Raw genomic sequence first — 16,468 nt, forward strand, 5'->3', positions numbered from 1 at the left:
ATATACAAACTCGGCGACTGGGGTGTGGGTGGGACCCGCGTGGGTGGAGACGCATCTGACAGAATGTTTACATCACTTCTGAAATATTTCTTTAGGCAGACGATCACTAAGTTGCTTCATAGGTATACCGTATAAACTGTTAACCCGCGCCCTGGTGAGGTCTGTTTATAACGCGACTTGGTGGGGAGGGGGCTAATTTCCCCCCTCGTATTTCCGAAACTATTGGACAGATACGCAAAATTCAAGCGGCGTTCGAAAGCCCTGTCAAATTTGTCTATGGAAATTCAATTTCAATGATCTCGGGGTCACCGATGACGTCACAGGCCAGGTCAAAGATAAAAGGTTTTGCCGTTCACGGGTCTTCTAGGGAATGCGCTATAACATCGATCAAAACGCATTTCTTAAAAATATAATCAAAAAAAAGTAACCGTACTCTCATAATTAAAATCAAAAATCTTAAAAAAGGCCAGATAATCTCGAGGAGCTTTCGGCTTACGCCTTCTTCAACTCGCTCTATTTTCTTTTTCTTTTTGGTGCAAACACTTTGAAATTCAAATCTTTAGCAGCTGCAGTTAGGCACAGGCACTTCTACAAAGGGTTACAAAATATTAACCCGCGCCCCGTTGGGCTCTGCCGAGCAACGCGCCCGGTTGGGGGGGGGGGGGGCATTTTGGCCCCCCCCTAAGATCTCGAGAACCACGCAATATAGCGACAAGCGGTAAACGGTGTTGGATAGCCCCAACGGGGAACTACCTTGTGACCCAATTTTATTGACCTAGGTCAAACCGATGACGTCACAGGTCAGGTCAAAGGTCCAATTTTCACCGTTTACAGGCATTTCAAGAAATGCGTTGTAAAATCGAGTAAAATGCATTTCATTGAAAATCATCGATGGGGAAATGTTCTTAAAAAACACATATTTTGCTATTTGAGGTCACTGATACCAGGTCAGGTCACAGAGGTCAGGTCACGGGGGGGTCACAATATGAAAGTGTCCTGTGATACATGTTTTATGGTCCATTTTACATGACAAATGCGATTATGTGGGTCAGGCAGCCTTTGGGGCCAGCTTAGGTCACGTTTTGGTCAAGGTCAGGTCAAGGTCAGGTCAAATTAGGTCAAATTTCAAAGTTAATATTTCTGCATAAAATGGGTATCGAATCGATGCAGCTCGTCACGGGGAGTTCAATGGTGGTCTTTGTTTTGCCGTACGTGGTCTAAAATCGCTAAAAATTGAGTTCAAAAATTTGATGTCATCATTTTTGAACAGTTTTTTCTTTATAACTTGGCCAAAAAACGAGATATCGATCTGAAATTTGGTATGTATATAGAAGAGCGCTGGGACTATCACATATATTCCGTTTTTTTCGAAATTCGGAAAATATTTGATTTTTTGGTTTTTCTAAAAAAATCAATTTTTTGAATTTTTTTGGGTCAAAAACCAAAAATTTTGAAAATTCGAGATGGCAGTTTTTTAGCGCCGCTTTTTGTCTACTAGACCATATAAAGAACTTAGAAATTGCTTGATAACTGTAGATTTGGAGAGCGTTACAAGATTGCATGTTTTTTGCTCATTTTTGCTCGAACATGACCTCAGTTTGACCTCAATAACTCCTGAGCTAGGGTGACCTAAGACTTGAAATTTGGTGTGAAGATGTCAAATTGATGCCCGGGAAGGTACCTACTGAAAATTTGGCGGCGCTGCGCGCCGCCGTTTTCTTGATATTCAGGAAAAACCACAGGGGGGGGGGGCAAAATGGCCCCCCAACGGGGCGAGGGTAATGCGTAGGCCACAAAACACAAACTCGTATTTAATACATTGATAATCAGAATAATATGTCAGGCACCTATAATCGCACTAGAAACATATTCATAGTGTGAATGTGATTAGCATTAAACACATATATCACAAACATACCTAATAATCGCTATGGTGGCAAATCATGTCTACAGTAAATAAATGCATGTTTCCGTGACAGACCTTCCGAATTCTCTACAAGTTTTACCATACCTAGAAATTTTACGAAAAAAAAAACACACACCAAAAGCGTACATATGCCGACACCCACACACATACACACTCCCATACACCCGCGCGCGCGCGAGCTGTCACAGCTCGCCAGTCGCCACTCAGTCAGACTCAAGTGGTAGCTCAAGTGCGAATCAAAGGCCAGGAGGAGGTCTGAGTGTTCAGGGTTGGTTTTAGATCTCGAATGTAGATGGATTCCCAGATCTTTCGGTCTGGGCCGTCTTTTGACACGTGAAGAATTTGAATGGAGACGTTGCTGCTGTTAAGTTGAATATCAGGATGTTTAGTTTGATGGAGACCAAAAGGGGTGTCTTGTTTTAAGTTTTTGGCATCTCGAATGTGCTCGTTATACCTGAGTCTGACTGAGCGGCGAGACTCGCCTACATAAAATGACTCGTCGTCACGGCATAGTCCACAGTCCATCCGGTACCTAAATGACGTTTTTGGTGTGGCATTTTCCCCGTAGCCCCGCCTCACAGCATTGGCACCGCCTCCCTCCCCCGGGCAGGATACAGGGAGGAAAGCAGAGCGTACCAGCCTTTGGCGTAGATTTGGGGCCACCTTTCCATGCCACCCGTACGTTAAGCCCGCTGGTTTTCAAGATGCCCTCCTTTGTTTGTTTTGTTGGGTTAGGCCCTTTAGGTCGACAAGACCATTGCAGAGCCGGAAGGATGATAGGAATTAGGGGGAGACATTGGTCTGGGCAGGCACCCTAGTGAGTCGCCGGGGCTGAGCCCGTCCAGAGGACAGGCCACCCAGCCCCAAGGCACTCACTGCACCCGGCTACGGGGTGCGCTCCCTCGGGAGCAGCGGTGCCGCTCCAAGGGAGCAGCCCGCATGAGATAAAGTTGCCTGTCCAGCCCGGAGCGGGGTTGCGGCGTGGAGGAGAAGGATTTCAGTATCCTGAGGATAGAAGCACGGAACGGTGAAGATGCCCTCCGTCTTCCGACAGAGGTCATCGTCGACAAACGGGAGAGCCTGGTACACAGGCTCAGTTCGGGAAGTTTTCGGTCTCTTTGTACCTCTATCCCCTAATACCTCTCGTTTTACTCGAGTCACCAAATGGGGTGGGTATCCGTTGGTCAGAAACAAGTTTTCAATCACTTTTAAGCTTCGTTCTCTGGGGAGGCCAGGAGAGGAGACTCTGACTGCCCTAAGCATCTGTGATCTCAAGGTGTTTTTCTTCGTTTTCATCGGGAGGGCTGATTCAAAGTGTATGATCACTGGTGATGCGGTCGGCTTAACATAGAGCTCGCTGGTGTAGGCCCCAGTCTCTGAAATCGTTATTTTAGTGTCTAAAAATGACAGGACGCCGGCATCAGCTGTGTGCTCAAGAGTGAACTTGATGGACGGGTGGATGCTGTTCAGGAATGAGAAGTATTCAAGGAGTGCTTCTTTGCCATGTGTCCACACTCCAAATACATCGTCTACATATCGCATGTAAAGGGATGGCTGAAGACGTGGGGATGCTAAGAAAAGGGTCTCCAGGGCGTGCATGAAAACAATGGCTAGAGGCGGGGCCACCCTACTACCCATGGCGATTCCCTCAGTCTGTCTAAAATAGCTCCGTCCAAAGCGACTACAAAATTGTTGGTCAGGCAATGTGAGAGAAGGTCGCGGATACTATCTAAATCGAGTCCAAAAGTGTCAATATTTCCTCAAAAGTTTCAATATTTTTGATTATATTTTTAAGTATGTCTATGTCTCTCAAAACAGTGCTCACAACAATTCAGACTAAAACGCATTTCATCGAATATCAGCGATATGGCGTCAGTACCTATAAGTCCAGCGATAGGGCGTCAGTATAGGTCACTGATAATACCAGGTCAGGTCACAGGCCAGGTTAGGGGAGAGTGGGGAAAGATGCCCAGGGTTTTACTATGTCATATATTATTCGAAAATGACGATCGGAAAGCTAAAACTTGGAGTTACAACGGAAGCCGACATCATTTTTCTCCAAAAATATCACACTTTCGTGCCTGAAATATGATAACGTTTTTTGCTATTAAGCATTTTCCTGAAGAGGTGACAGGGGGCATCTTACCCCACAGGTGGGAAAGATGCCCCCTAGCGTTGGGGAAGATGCCCCCTGCACTATAAGTGACATAAATGGGCACGTGAATCGCCTGAACGAATCAGTAGTCCCTTCGAACCTGCAGTAGACACCAAACGTCATCGTAAGGGCCCTCAAAAGTAGTCGTAAGGGGCTTCAGAGGTCATCGTTAGGGCCATCATAGTCCAGCGCGGCCAAACAAGCCTCCGTGGTGGCGTTCGGAGACCACTGTGGGGCCCTTATAGGTCTTCATGATGCTTGAGGGCCCTCGAGCCCATTGTGGGGACCTCAGATGCCAGCGCGGCCCGTGGAGCCAACGTGGGAGCCCTCAAAGGATGTCGTGAGCGCTCTAATGATCAAAGTGTTCAATGAAATGTCTCCTAACCACCAGATGCTGTTTCTCTGAGTTGAAGAATAGGGCGCAATAAGGAATGGAACACATTTTTTCATGAGCTTGAAATATGGCGGCGACAGCGAAGCCACAGTGGTAATAAGCTTTCAAAATTGCCATTAAACGAACAATTAACAATCATAATTAGTTGAATCACTATCTCAAAGATAAACCATGACACTAGCAAAGGTCGAAATAGACTGTTTCGCGTAAGAAAATAGAGAAAATCACCAAAAATGGTCTGCGAGAAAGCTGAGACACTTCACCTGTCCCCGTGGACTGGAACAGGGGCGTAGCCAAGGGGGGGGGACATAGGGGCCATGGCCCCCCTGGAGCCCAAAAGGGCCCCATCGCGGTGTCATAAGTACGGTAAGGGGCACAATAAAAGTAGCGTAAGGGCCCCTCGGGGCATTCCACTGGGTTCGCGGGGGCCTTTCGGGCCTGAGACCTTGCCGCTAGGGCCCTCTGGGCTCTCTTCATTGGTTATGAAAGGGCCCTTCGGGCCTGAGGCTTTGCCACTGCTCTCCATTGGATTCGCAGGGGCCCTTCGTAATTTTAAGGTAGTTAAGCAAATAACTACGTCATGAAATGAAAATGTTGGACCCCTTCGCTCACATGGGCCCCTTTCGGTTTGATTGCCCCCCTCCCCCCTGAAGAAAATCCTGGCTACGCCCCTGCCCTTAAACGGCTTACATGACCCTCAGACGGCTTACGAGGCTGTCATGGGCTGTAGGGGCCTTTGGCGGTCTGAAGGACCCTCATCCGACCTACGGGGCCCTCAAGACCGCCTTCAGAACCGGCTGAGCGACTCTATGAAGCTATTCGTGGGCCTATCTAGCAGGGACCCATGGACTGCTTTGCTTGCAACTCAGTTCTAACATTTTTTTTTTCATTTTCTAAATATATATTTTTTTAAATTTATTTGGGCCCCCTCCAAAAAATAGTGGATGAAATCCGATGACTTTTTGGATTTTGAGGGGGTTTACCTTGGGCCCCTGTAAGTTTGGCCCCCTCCTGGAGGAAATCCTGGCTACGCCCCTGGACCGGAAAAAGAGCGAGTTATTGGTGGTGAAGTAAATGCACACACTCGAGTATTCGTTAGAATCGTGCTTTGGGCAGGAGGAAGGTGTGGCGCATTTAAGAACAGGGCGCAATACGACTTCGCTCCCCTACAAATATTATCGCTGGAAATAAAAAAAGATGTTTCCAGCCAGCGCTGGCCGCCGCCGCTTCCATACCCCGCGCCCCGCTGGGCTACTCAGCCATACGCGCCCCGCCGCGCTGGGGAGGGGCAGATTCTGTCCCCACCCTGTCTAACTTCCAAACTTCTTGTCTTACTTCCGGTCGTAGTAAAACGGGAAATGCGGCAATCGAAAGCTCTAAACAATACGGATCTTTGGGGCAAACATATTTTTGCCTTAATAGGTCAGAGGACAGGTCAAGGTCAGGTCAAAATGTCAAAATGCAAGTTTCTACATTATCGGCTTTGGACCGCAGCTGGCGACAAATAGACTGAGATTGATTATCCAAAACATGGACTTGGGCTACTAAGACAACATTCGTTGCATAAAATGTCATGCAAAGGTCAAGGGCAAGGTCAGGTCGGATCGCCAAAAACGAAATATAGAATAGGGCATGCTCGACACATGTTTTATGGGTCATTTTACTCACAGAACTCAATAGGCACACTCCATAATCCATTAGAGATATCGAACACATTTGGATGAGTGTTCGATATCTCTAGGATGAGAGGTCGAGGTCAGGTCAAAGTCAGGCCAATTATGGTCAAATTTTGCAGTCGACTGTTATAAAACCCAAAAAGTGTTTATCTGATGCGTTTTTTCACGACAAATCGAATGGTGCTATTATTGTTCTTGTATGAGGTCAAACACTATCAATTTTTTTTTGAAATTTTGTGTGTCGTGACGTTATAAAAGTTTGAATAACTCCCTCATTTTTGAACCGATTCTTCTAAAAGTTAGAAATCAGGTGCACAGATATGGCTTCTTAAACATAACTTTATTAAGTTTTTCGATATGCTCAAAATTTTGAGTTTTTAATATTTTTTTTCAAAAAAAAATTAAAAAGAAAAGGGGTCACTTCTGACATTTTCAAAAAAAAAAAAACGAGGTAGGTAGCCATTTTAAAGATAAAGTAGAACCACTTACATGCTTTTTGTTACTTCGTACCTAATTCCTTTGTTACTGATGATGTTAGAGGAGTTTGAAGTTTTGCTGTTTTTGAAGCGAAAATGGCGTAACATGACGTCACTGAAGCGTCATTACCGCAAAATATTCCGTCAAATTTTGCTCAACTTTTAAGGAAACATGTCGAATTGCACGGTGACTATAGTAGAATTGCACGGTGACTGTCGAATTGATGTATGAAAAGATACTAAAAGTTTGACGTCGCTGGCTTAACGCGTTTGGACGTTATTGACAAAAAACGGGAGGGGGCGCCAGATTCTGCCCCCCCCCCCCCCCAGCGGGGCGCGGGATACAATTCCGTCGTGTATCGTGGGCTGCAGCAAAACTGCAGACGAGCTCTGGTACGGATCACAGCAGCGAAATGTTGAGCTGCAGTCGGGTGCAGTGAGCGATAAACTGAGCAGACACGGCCGTCTGGAAACAACGTCCGTGTGGTGAGTGGTCAGGTTGTGTATGTATAGTGTATACTTTACATAACATAAACTCATCAGCGTCACGCAAAGCTTTACTTTCCACCCGTCTGTGGAGCTATTTCAAGCCAGTGCAAGTGGTCCAGTTTCATCATTACAGGCGAGCTGGGTCATGTCAAATGAACAGGGCTTGTATCATCAAACGCCGCCTAAACGCCTTTTTATACTGGAACTAAACACTCCCGAAATATCTCTTTGGCATTAGGCATATAATGCATTACGCAGAGGTCGAAGAACTGCCCAAGCCTGACCTTAGGCCATCATCAGGAAAAATTTGGCACTGTCTTTAACCCGGCCGGGCCCGGGGGTAATCCCAACCACCGCAGTCCGGGCGGGGGGGATGCGTTTTTCGCCCCCTGTCCTGTCCAACACCGTAATTAAGGGAGCTACGGAAACAAAAGCGATACCAAACGAAAGGTTTTTACGAGACGATTCTAAAGCACCTAACATTTTTGACCTCAGGTCAATTTTCATGGTCAGAGGTCAAGGTCAAAGGCAAAAAACGGCAAATGTGTAGTCATCTCAAAATAAGCGTTCTAGAGGACGGCAGGATGCATAAAACCGGCAAAATTGGGTGTCAAACGAAAGAAGAGAATCTGAGAATTCCGTAAATGTGCTCAAAATCAAAATTCAAGGTCAACGTCATGCTCAAACTTGACCTCAAACTTTGCACTCTTTCGTTCATCTTGCGTGCCAATTTCCTAGATGTTTTGAAATGTTTTGAGGCTTATCAGGTCCTTTTTTGTGGTTCATCTTACGATACAAGGCTGCTCAAAGGTCAAGGTCACAGAAGAGCATCCTTGCTATAATAGAGGCTATTTCACTGATTCACGCTATAGTAATAATAAATAAGACAATTTTACCATCCGTAGGCTCTAAATGAAGGATTAGAGGAAAATGGATGCGAGATTGATTCGTGATCAGCGGGTACGAACCCATCATAAACGACTTTTCATATGTCAAGGTCAACCAAAGGTCATTCGAGGTCACATGAGGTCAACATAAAACTTGACCTTTTCCAAACAAAATATATCATTCGACGCGACTTGACAAGGCGAATGCGATGGTACCACTGCCGTAGCTCTAGGGCCATTTTTGTCGAAGTTATTTGCGAAAAACTAAAACCACATTTCGGGGTCGTTGACCTGACCTTTCACCTCAGGTCATCAAAAATATTTTTCTATTTTTCTCTAGGTCAAACGCTACACAACCGTGCTCGTAATTTGTCTTTATCTCTAAAAATCTATTTTAGCAGCTATTTGAGGTTCGCGTCTGTGACGCCGAAGTTTGCCGCGCAGGAGTCTAGAAAAATCGACCCTGTGACGTCATCAAGGGAACTAGGTCCATTTTTTTTACTTCAGAAAATGTCCAATGGAAGGGAGAAAAGGTACTAAAAGTTTCGCTTTCCTATCCCTAAGCGTTCGGGAGCTATCGCAAATATTCGCCGGTGGGGGGGGGGGGCGAAAAGCGTCCCCCGGGTCCGCGAAGGTTAATCTTTATCCGTTTCAACTATAGGCATTATCTATTTTGTATGCCTGGTTAGGTTCGGCTGTTCTCTTGCAGACCGCCTACATCGCAGCCCCGTCCGTCTCGCGCGGGATGGAACTGGGGGGCTTCCGCCAATAAATTTGAAAGAAACATCGAGGCTCGCAGGCGGCTTATGAAAGCTTGTCCAAAATATTAGGAGAATAATTCGGTCACATTCAGGTAAGGCTAAATGTCAGCTCACCAGACATCATCAAAGGTCATTTTTTATGTTGACACATTTGGACAAATTGGCTTATGGCTCGTGAACTAAAAGAGTTCCAACGTCGATTAAAATAACCTTATTCAATGTCCCTTTCGAATTCCCTTCGCTTAAGAGCGTCCCTTCATACCTCACTCAGGCCAAGCAGCGTTTGAACTCTAAGCACACGCAGTGGAGGGGGAGGGGGGATGAATTTCGCCCACCCCTTCTGCTTTTTCGCAAATACATAACTATCTCAAGAGTATCTCAAGCCGTCATAACTCTATTAACGCCAAACTTTAAGTACCTGCCTAAAATTGAATAACAGATCTTGGCCTTGCCGGGAAAGTAATAAGTACGAGTAAATCAGCCCACAACATTTTTTGGTAGCCGGGGTGTACAGTCAAAAATCCCGCCGGCGCGGCGGGCAGCGCCGACCAATTCTCGCTGTCGGCGCAGGACCGGTCAGTCTTTGCATTGCGCTGCTTACGGCTGCTAACAATCGATTCGCTCATGATCTCTGTGTGAATACTTTGAAATGTAGGGGAAGTTGGGGGAACGCCGAATACTTTTTTTCTGACGCCCGTAGCACGCAAGGTAGACAACATAAGCTATTCTTGTTGGCGTCATTCGAGAGGCCAGTCTTTTGCCTTTCAAACATACCAGGCGCATTTGATGAATTCGCATACCGTTAAGCGCACAAACTAAAAATATCAAAGAAGTGACTTTTTCGGGGTTGCCCCGGACTGCGGGGAAAGCCGAAAATGGGAGAAATGATCTACGGGGAATGCCGACATTGATGTTTTGCCACTTTATCTCAAACTTTATCCGGAATTTATCAAAGCTGACACGCGTTTTAAGAGCTTGAGGACGCTTGGTGCACACTGGAAGTTATAATTGTGTGATATAATAAGAAAATGCCAGGTAAATAATTCCTTATAGGTAACAGGCCGTTGTGTCGGTTGAAAGTGTAATTTGTGTGACTAAAAATTCGCGTTGCTATTCTACAGCAGTAAAGTCCACGTAGTGTGCTTTAACGTGCGTAATTGCACGTTTTCGGCATTACCCCAGCCAGCCATACTCATTTGCAGGCCCATAACTTTTCAACGTGCCGTATAAATTTCAAATAGGCAGCACACTTATGCAAAGACATGCTGAAGACTACTTGACCGAATTGGCCAGACAAACGGTAGCATAATGAGTAAGAAATGCAGCTTCAAAGGCGCATGTAGTACAAGGAACGCGTACCTTGAAAACGCTCTTGGCGCCCTCACAGCCGAAGTATTCCGAATGACGACTCGTAACAAACATGCGATAATTGTAGTCACTTAAGCTTCAGAGCATCACTGACAGGTGGCATCCATGTCTTACGGTTTTCGAAATATCTCGAATTTCGGCTTTGCCCCAACTCCGGCATTGCCCCAACTTCCCCTACAGGCAATCTTACGGTGAAAAACAAAAATCAGCCGGTAATATTCTTTCTAATATTCATTCAATTCAGTAATTTGTGCGTAAACACTGAATTGTGACTGGACCGTTTCCGTGTTAGCCTCTACTAAAGATAAAAATAGTACCTAGTTTTCATATAAAACACATCCAAAAATTCCTCTGGTAAATATTCCTTCCTTATTCTGATCATTTTAAACGTAAAAGCTAATTAAACCGTAGCAAAAAAAAAAACGAATTTAAGGAAAGTGGCATGTTCCCTTGAGCCCGCGCTCCGCTAGGGTATTCAGCCCAACACGGGGCCTACTGGGGGGGGGGGGGAGGGGGCAGATCCGTCGCCCCGTTAAACTCCGAGGTGGTAGAAAGACGGGAAAACGGCAATTGAAAGCTCAAGACAAAACGGCCCGGATTCAGCCCAGATTCGGGACACCTCAGATCGAGCTGAAACTCGCACACAATGTAGGTCGTGGCATGCCTAATCCACAGCCCGAGTCATTCGGTAGCACTCCCAGCCGTTTGACCTACAGAGATCAGCAAAGATCACGTGCCCCAAATTTGCACAGCAGTTTATGGCCCTGCCAAGTGGAGCTAGAGCGCTAAAAACGGCACCAACCGACTCGCAGGCATTTGATCTACTAGCAATTTGACCTCCCGCGGTCATGCGTTCACCTAAGGTCATTTGCGGGCTATGTCGAAAATACACCAGCACAGCGGTTCTCGAGTATAAGGATCGACCTAATTCCAAATCAAAGCATACCATCGAGTAGTCCATGAGACGTAGTAACTTTCCTCGCAGCCGTTTCTCGCTATATGACCCCGTTTGACGTGGGCAGGTCAAAAGGTACGATTCTCTGACACCCCCTTGATCGCAGCCCGGATTCAGCCCAGATTCGGGACACCTCGGATCGAGCTGAAACTCGCACACAATGTAAGCCGTGGCATGCCCAATGCACAGCCACAGTCCGACTCATTCGGTGGCACTTCCAGCCGTTTGACCTACAGAGGTCAGCTAAGGTCACGTGGACCAAATTCGCACAGCAGTTCATGACTCTTCCAAGTAGAGCTAGAGCGCTAAAATGGCACCAAATGACTCGCAGGCATCTTATCCTTTCCCACTAGCAATTTGACCTCCCGCGGTCATGCGTTGACATAAGGTCATTTGCGGGCTATGTCGAAAATACACCAGCACAGCGGTTCTCGAGTATTAGGATCGACCGAATTCCAAATCATAGCATACCATCCATGAGACGTAGCAACTTTTCCTCAAACCGCTTCTCGATATGTGACCTTGTTTGACCTAGGCAGGTTGAAAGGTGTGATCCGAGGTTCGAGCTGTCCCGAATCTGAGCTGAATCCGGGCTGCGACCTAGAATGACCTTAGGTCAACGCATGACCGCGGGAGGTCAAATTGCTGGTGGGAGAGAAAGATCGGATACCTGCGAGTCGTTTGGTGCCGTTTTTAGCGCTCTAGCTCCACTTGGAAGAGCCATAAACTGCTGTGCAAATTTGGGTCACGTGACCCTAGCTGACCTCTGTATAGGTCAAACGGCTGGAAGTGCTACCGAATGACTAGGGCTGTGGATTAGGTATGACACGACCTACATTGTGTGCAAGTTTCAGCTTGATCTGAGATGTCCCGAATCTGGGCTGAATATGGGCTGTCTTGATGAACATCTTTCAGCTGTCTGTTTACGAAGTGTTAGTTTTTTTTGTGGCGGTTCCACCTTCAGAGAGACCCTCTCCTCCCGCCTTTTCCGGAGATAGGACCTTAGCCGGGGGCACCCCAGGTGAGTCGGTGTGTCGTATAAGACCAGCGGCCGCCGCAGCTCGCGGCTCAGTGAGACGCCGCACCTGCCCGCCGCCGTGCCCGCACGGGACAGAATACCTCTCTCTACCTGTCCGCGGTGCCGGCAGCACAGCAGACCGGGCGAGCAGCGGTAGATCGCCGACCGAAACGGGGACAGAAGGTATATACAAGTACCTCAGGGGAGGAACAGGTAAGAATTCTTTGGTTACACCCATTCCCTTTCTAGTAAGCTATTAGACCTTAGCGTTAACTACTGTGCAATAGCCAATATTAATGTAAATGCATCAGGGTGCATACAAAATATAAACGTACCTAATTACTACCCACCTTCTTCTAGCTAGCACAATTGACGTCGGGTTCCTCCCATTTTATCAGTATACCTAATGCAGAAAAAAATGGTAACTATTGCCACACAAACGGACATCCGAGAAATGAGAAAACCAATGATGGAAAAAAGGCTACTGAATGAATAGGAAAATGGACGTTGGAAATTTTTGGTTATGGCATGAGACATCATTGACTGGACTGTTGGAGATAAGATAGAAGTGAATAAGTCAGATATTTATCAGGTTTTAGTTTTCAAAGTTTGATAAATAATAAACTTGCTTTGGACCAATGATTTGGTCCAAGGCAATAAGGGCCAATTTATACCTACTCGTAGTTACATTAACGTGATACCAAATAATTACACAAATAAAAGCAGATCCTAGATACCTACCCTATTAACTTGTTAGAGTAAAAACCAGTAGGGCGGGCACATACCACATTGGTACGGCATGTGCCCGCTCATGCCACATTCCACATGGTATGCTTGTTAGTATTGAAACAGATCCTAAGATAACCGCATTACCAGCAAATGTCAGAGGGATTTTGCCTATGATACGCATGGACTTGCAGGGATATTATTTTGTCAGCTCTTAGAAAACACCCGGACTGGAGCGGCGCCGGCTTTAAAGTTAAGACGGCCGGTTGACGTGGGACCGGTTCGCTCCCGGAGCTTGGCTACTTATACGGTCATTCGGGCCTTCCATGAACCGCTGATAAGGACAACGAGAGAAAGGAATCGCTTAATCCAGCCTCTGAAATGCATATAGGTACTGCAGACACGATTTAAACGAATAAACGATTCTGCTTTTCAACCCCAAAACTATAAAAAGTTCAGCAGCTTTACCCATAACTGAAATGTCTGAGGGCTCAAATCCGTGAACGGTAAAACCGTACCCTTGAAAAGACATGCTCAGTAATCGCAACGCCTCTCGTCAGCGGAGAGCAATATTCGGTGGTGAAGTGTGAACGCGACCTCGCCCTGCCCATTCAGCCCACAGACGATGGACGACGACGAGTTTCGAGCCGCGGCCGGCGACGTGATCGACTACATCATCGGCTACCAGCGGAGGATCCGGGAGAGGGCGCCGCTGCCGGCCGTGACGCCCGGCTACCTGCGCCACCTGGTGCCCGCCGAGGCGCCCGAGCAGCCCGAATCCTGGGCCGACGTGCTGGCAGACATGGAGCGCGTCATCCAGCCGGGCATGACCCACTGGCACTCGCCACAGTTCCATGCCTTCTGCCCGCTGGCCAACTCTCCGCCGGCGCTGCTGGCAGAGATGCTGGCGCACGGCCTCAGCTGCGTGGGCCTCAACTGGGAGGCGGCGCCGGCCTGTCTTGAGCTCGAGATGCTCGTGCTGGAGTGGGTGGCTAAGCTGCTGCAGCTGCCGGACGAGTTCATGACGCGCACGGGGACCGGCGGCGGCGTCATCACCGGCTCGGCCACCGAGGGCGTCCTGGTGACCGTCATCGCCGCCCGGGAGCGCGCGCTGGCCCGCCTGCGCGCCGGCGACCCCGAGCTGGACGAGACAGTGGCGCGCGGCCGGCTGGTGGCGTTCACCTCGTGTCAGGCCAACCCGGCCATCCAGCGGGCGGCGGCCACGGCCGAGGTGCGGCTGCGCGCGCTGCCGGCCGACTCCGAGTGCTCGTGGCGCGGCGACACGCTCCGGCAGGCGGTCGAGGAGGAGCTGGCCGCCGGGAACGTGCCCATCTACGTGGTGGCCACGCTGGGCACCACGAGCACGTGCGCGTTCGACCGGCTGGACGAGCTGGGCGCCGTGTGCCGCCAGCACGAGATGTGGCTGCACGTGGACGCGGCGTACGCGGGCGCGGCGCTCATCTGTCCCGAGTACCGCCACCTGCTGCAGTGCGGCGTCCAGGACGTCACGTCGTTCAGCTTCAACGCCCACAAGTGGCTGCTGGTCAACTTTGACTGCGGCCTGCTGTGGGTGCGCGACGCCAGCCAGCTGGCCGAGGCCAACCGCATCGACGCCCCGTACCTGGACACTGCCGAGACCACGCTGCCCAACTTCCGCAACTGGTCGCTGGCGCTGGGACGCCGGTTCCGCGCGCTGAAGCTGTGGTTCGTGCTGCGTCTGTACGGCGTCAGCGGGCTGCAGGAGTACATCCGCGGCCACGTGCAGCTGGCGCGTCAGTTCGAGGAGCTGGTGCGTCGGGACGAGCGGTTCGAGCTGGCCGCGCCCGTCTCCATGGGCGTCGTGTGTTTCCGGCTGCGCGGGGAGGGCAACGCGGCCACGGCCGAGCTGCTGCGGCGCGTGGGCGAGGCGCGGCGCGTCTACATGGTAAAGACGGAGCTGCCGACCGGCCAGCTGGCCGCCCGGTTCGTGGTCGTGTCGCGCGTCACCACCGACCGCGACATCGCCGTCTCCTGGGAGGAGATCCGGCGGCACGCGGACGCAGCCCTCAGCGGCGCCGCCGCCGACTCGGACCGGCCGCCGGCCGTCCAGCCGACCGGACACGTGGAGACGTGCACGTGCACCACCAAACGCAACGGCTTCATGACCGACAAGACCGTCTCCGAGCGCTGGAGGATGCTCATGCTCCTACACAAAGTCGGATACAGGGGACACTGACTCACAGCGAGAACCCTACAAAATCCATATAGGTACTATACTACCATGCATTGTCACGAGCTGTACGATCAATGTCCTACCTACACTTGACCGTAGCCAATCATCGGGAAAGAGAGGCAATGTAAGTACCTACGCTCAATTTATCAATTGTTGTTGGTTGGCAATGCATATGTAATAAATCTGCTAACATTTTTCAAATAAATTTTCATCCCCCAATAAAGTTACGCGTCTTACATACGTTTAACCTACAACGCGTTCTCTACGAAAGCCCGAGTAAAGAGGGTTGGGTGAAGCGCTCCATGTGCGAATATTGATGGAACTCACCTAGGTACTACCTACTGATTTCAGCACAAGAACATTAACCCGCGCCCCGCTGGGGGGGGGGGGCAGAATCTGCCCCCTCCCGTTTTTCGCCAATAACTTCTAAACGCGTTACGCCAGCGACGTCAAACTTTCAGTACCTTATCATACATCAATTTGACACCTTCCCTGAAAATTTGAGCCAAATCCGTCGGATTTGTTTTTGAGAAATTGACGTTTTTGTGACGTCATGTTCGCCATTTTCGCCTAAAAAACGGCAACATTTCAAACGCCGCTAACATCTTCATTTTTTAAGGAATCAAGACGTAACAAAAAGGTTACACGTGATTCTACTTTGTCTATCAAATGGCTATCTCGGTTTTTTGAAAATTTTGGATTTTGGCCCATTTTTTTTTCAAAAAAACTGACTTTTTTTGGGAAAATTATTATAAAATCCAAAATTTTGAGTGTATCGAAAAAACCGGAATATATGTCGGAGAAATGGTCTATGTGCACCTACATACCAATTTTTAGAAGAATCGGTTAAAAAATGTGGGAGTTATTCAAAATTTTATGACGTCACGACACACAAAAAATTTGAAAAATGATTTTTTTGGAAGGTCTAGACCTCGTACGGAAACAAAAATAGCACCATTCGATTCGTCGTGAAAAACTGCATCAGATAGACACCTTTTTAGGCCTTAACAACCAACTTCAAAATTTGACCTCACTTGACCTGACCTTGACCTGACCTCGATCTGAAATTCATCCAGAGGTGGTCCATATCACTTATTGAGTGTGCCTATTGAATTCTATGAGTAAAATGACCCATAAAACATGTGTCGCACATGCCCCTTTCTATATTTTGTTTTTGGTGACCTGACCTGGCCTTGACCTTGACCTTTAAATGACATTGTATGCAACGAATATTGTCTTGGTAGTCTAAGAACACGTTTTGGGCAATCAGTCTCAGTCGATTCTTCGGCAACTACGGTGCAAGGCCGATACTGTAGAAACTTGCATTTTGTATCCTTGACCTGACCTTGACCTGACCTCTGACCTACTTAAGCAAAAAAAGGGCTCTTAAGATCCGCCTTGTTGAGAGCTTTCGATTGCCGTTG

At 48.3% G+C, this 16,468-nt stretch overlaps 1 protein-coding gene across 1 annotated transcript; it reads left to right on the forward strand.

Annotated features, from left to right (window-relative positions):
- Positions 1-12,164: 12,164 nt before the first annotated feature.
- Positions 12,165-15,267, forward strand: LOC122383705 (aromatic-L-amino-acid decarboxylase-like). The gene is made up of 2 exons (XM_043370397.1): positions 12,165-12,319; positions 13,448-15,267. The coding sequence occupies exon 2, from the start codon at positions 13,458-13,460 to the stop codon at positions 15,045-15,047; it is 1,590 nt and encodes a 529-aa protein (XP_043226332.1). The 5' UTR covers positions 12,165-12,319; positions 13,448-13,457; the 3' UTR covers positions 15,048-15,267.
- Positions 15,268-16,468: the final 1,201 nt, after the last annotated feature.

This window comes from Amphibalanus amphitrite, unplaced genomic scaffold, assembly GCF_019059575.1.
Source record: "Amphibalanus amphitrite isolate SeventyFive unplaced genomic scaffold, NRLGWU_Aamphi_draft 000170F_arrow, whole genome shotgun sequence".
Lineage (NCBI taxonomy): Eukaryota > Metazoa > Arthropoda > Thecostraca > Balanomorpha > Balanidae > Amphibalanus > Amphibalanus amphitrite.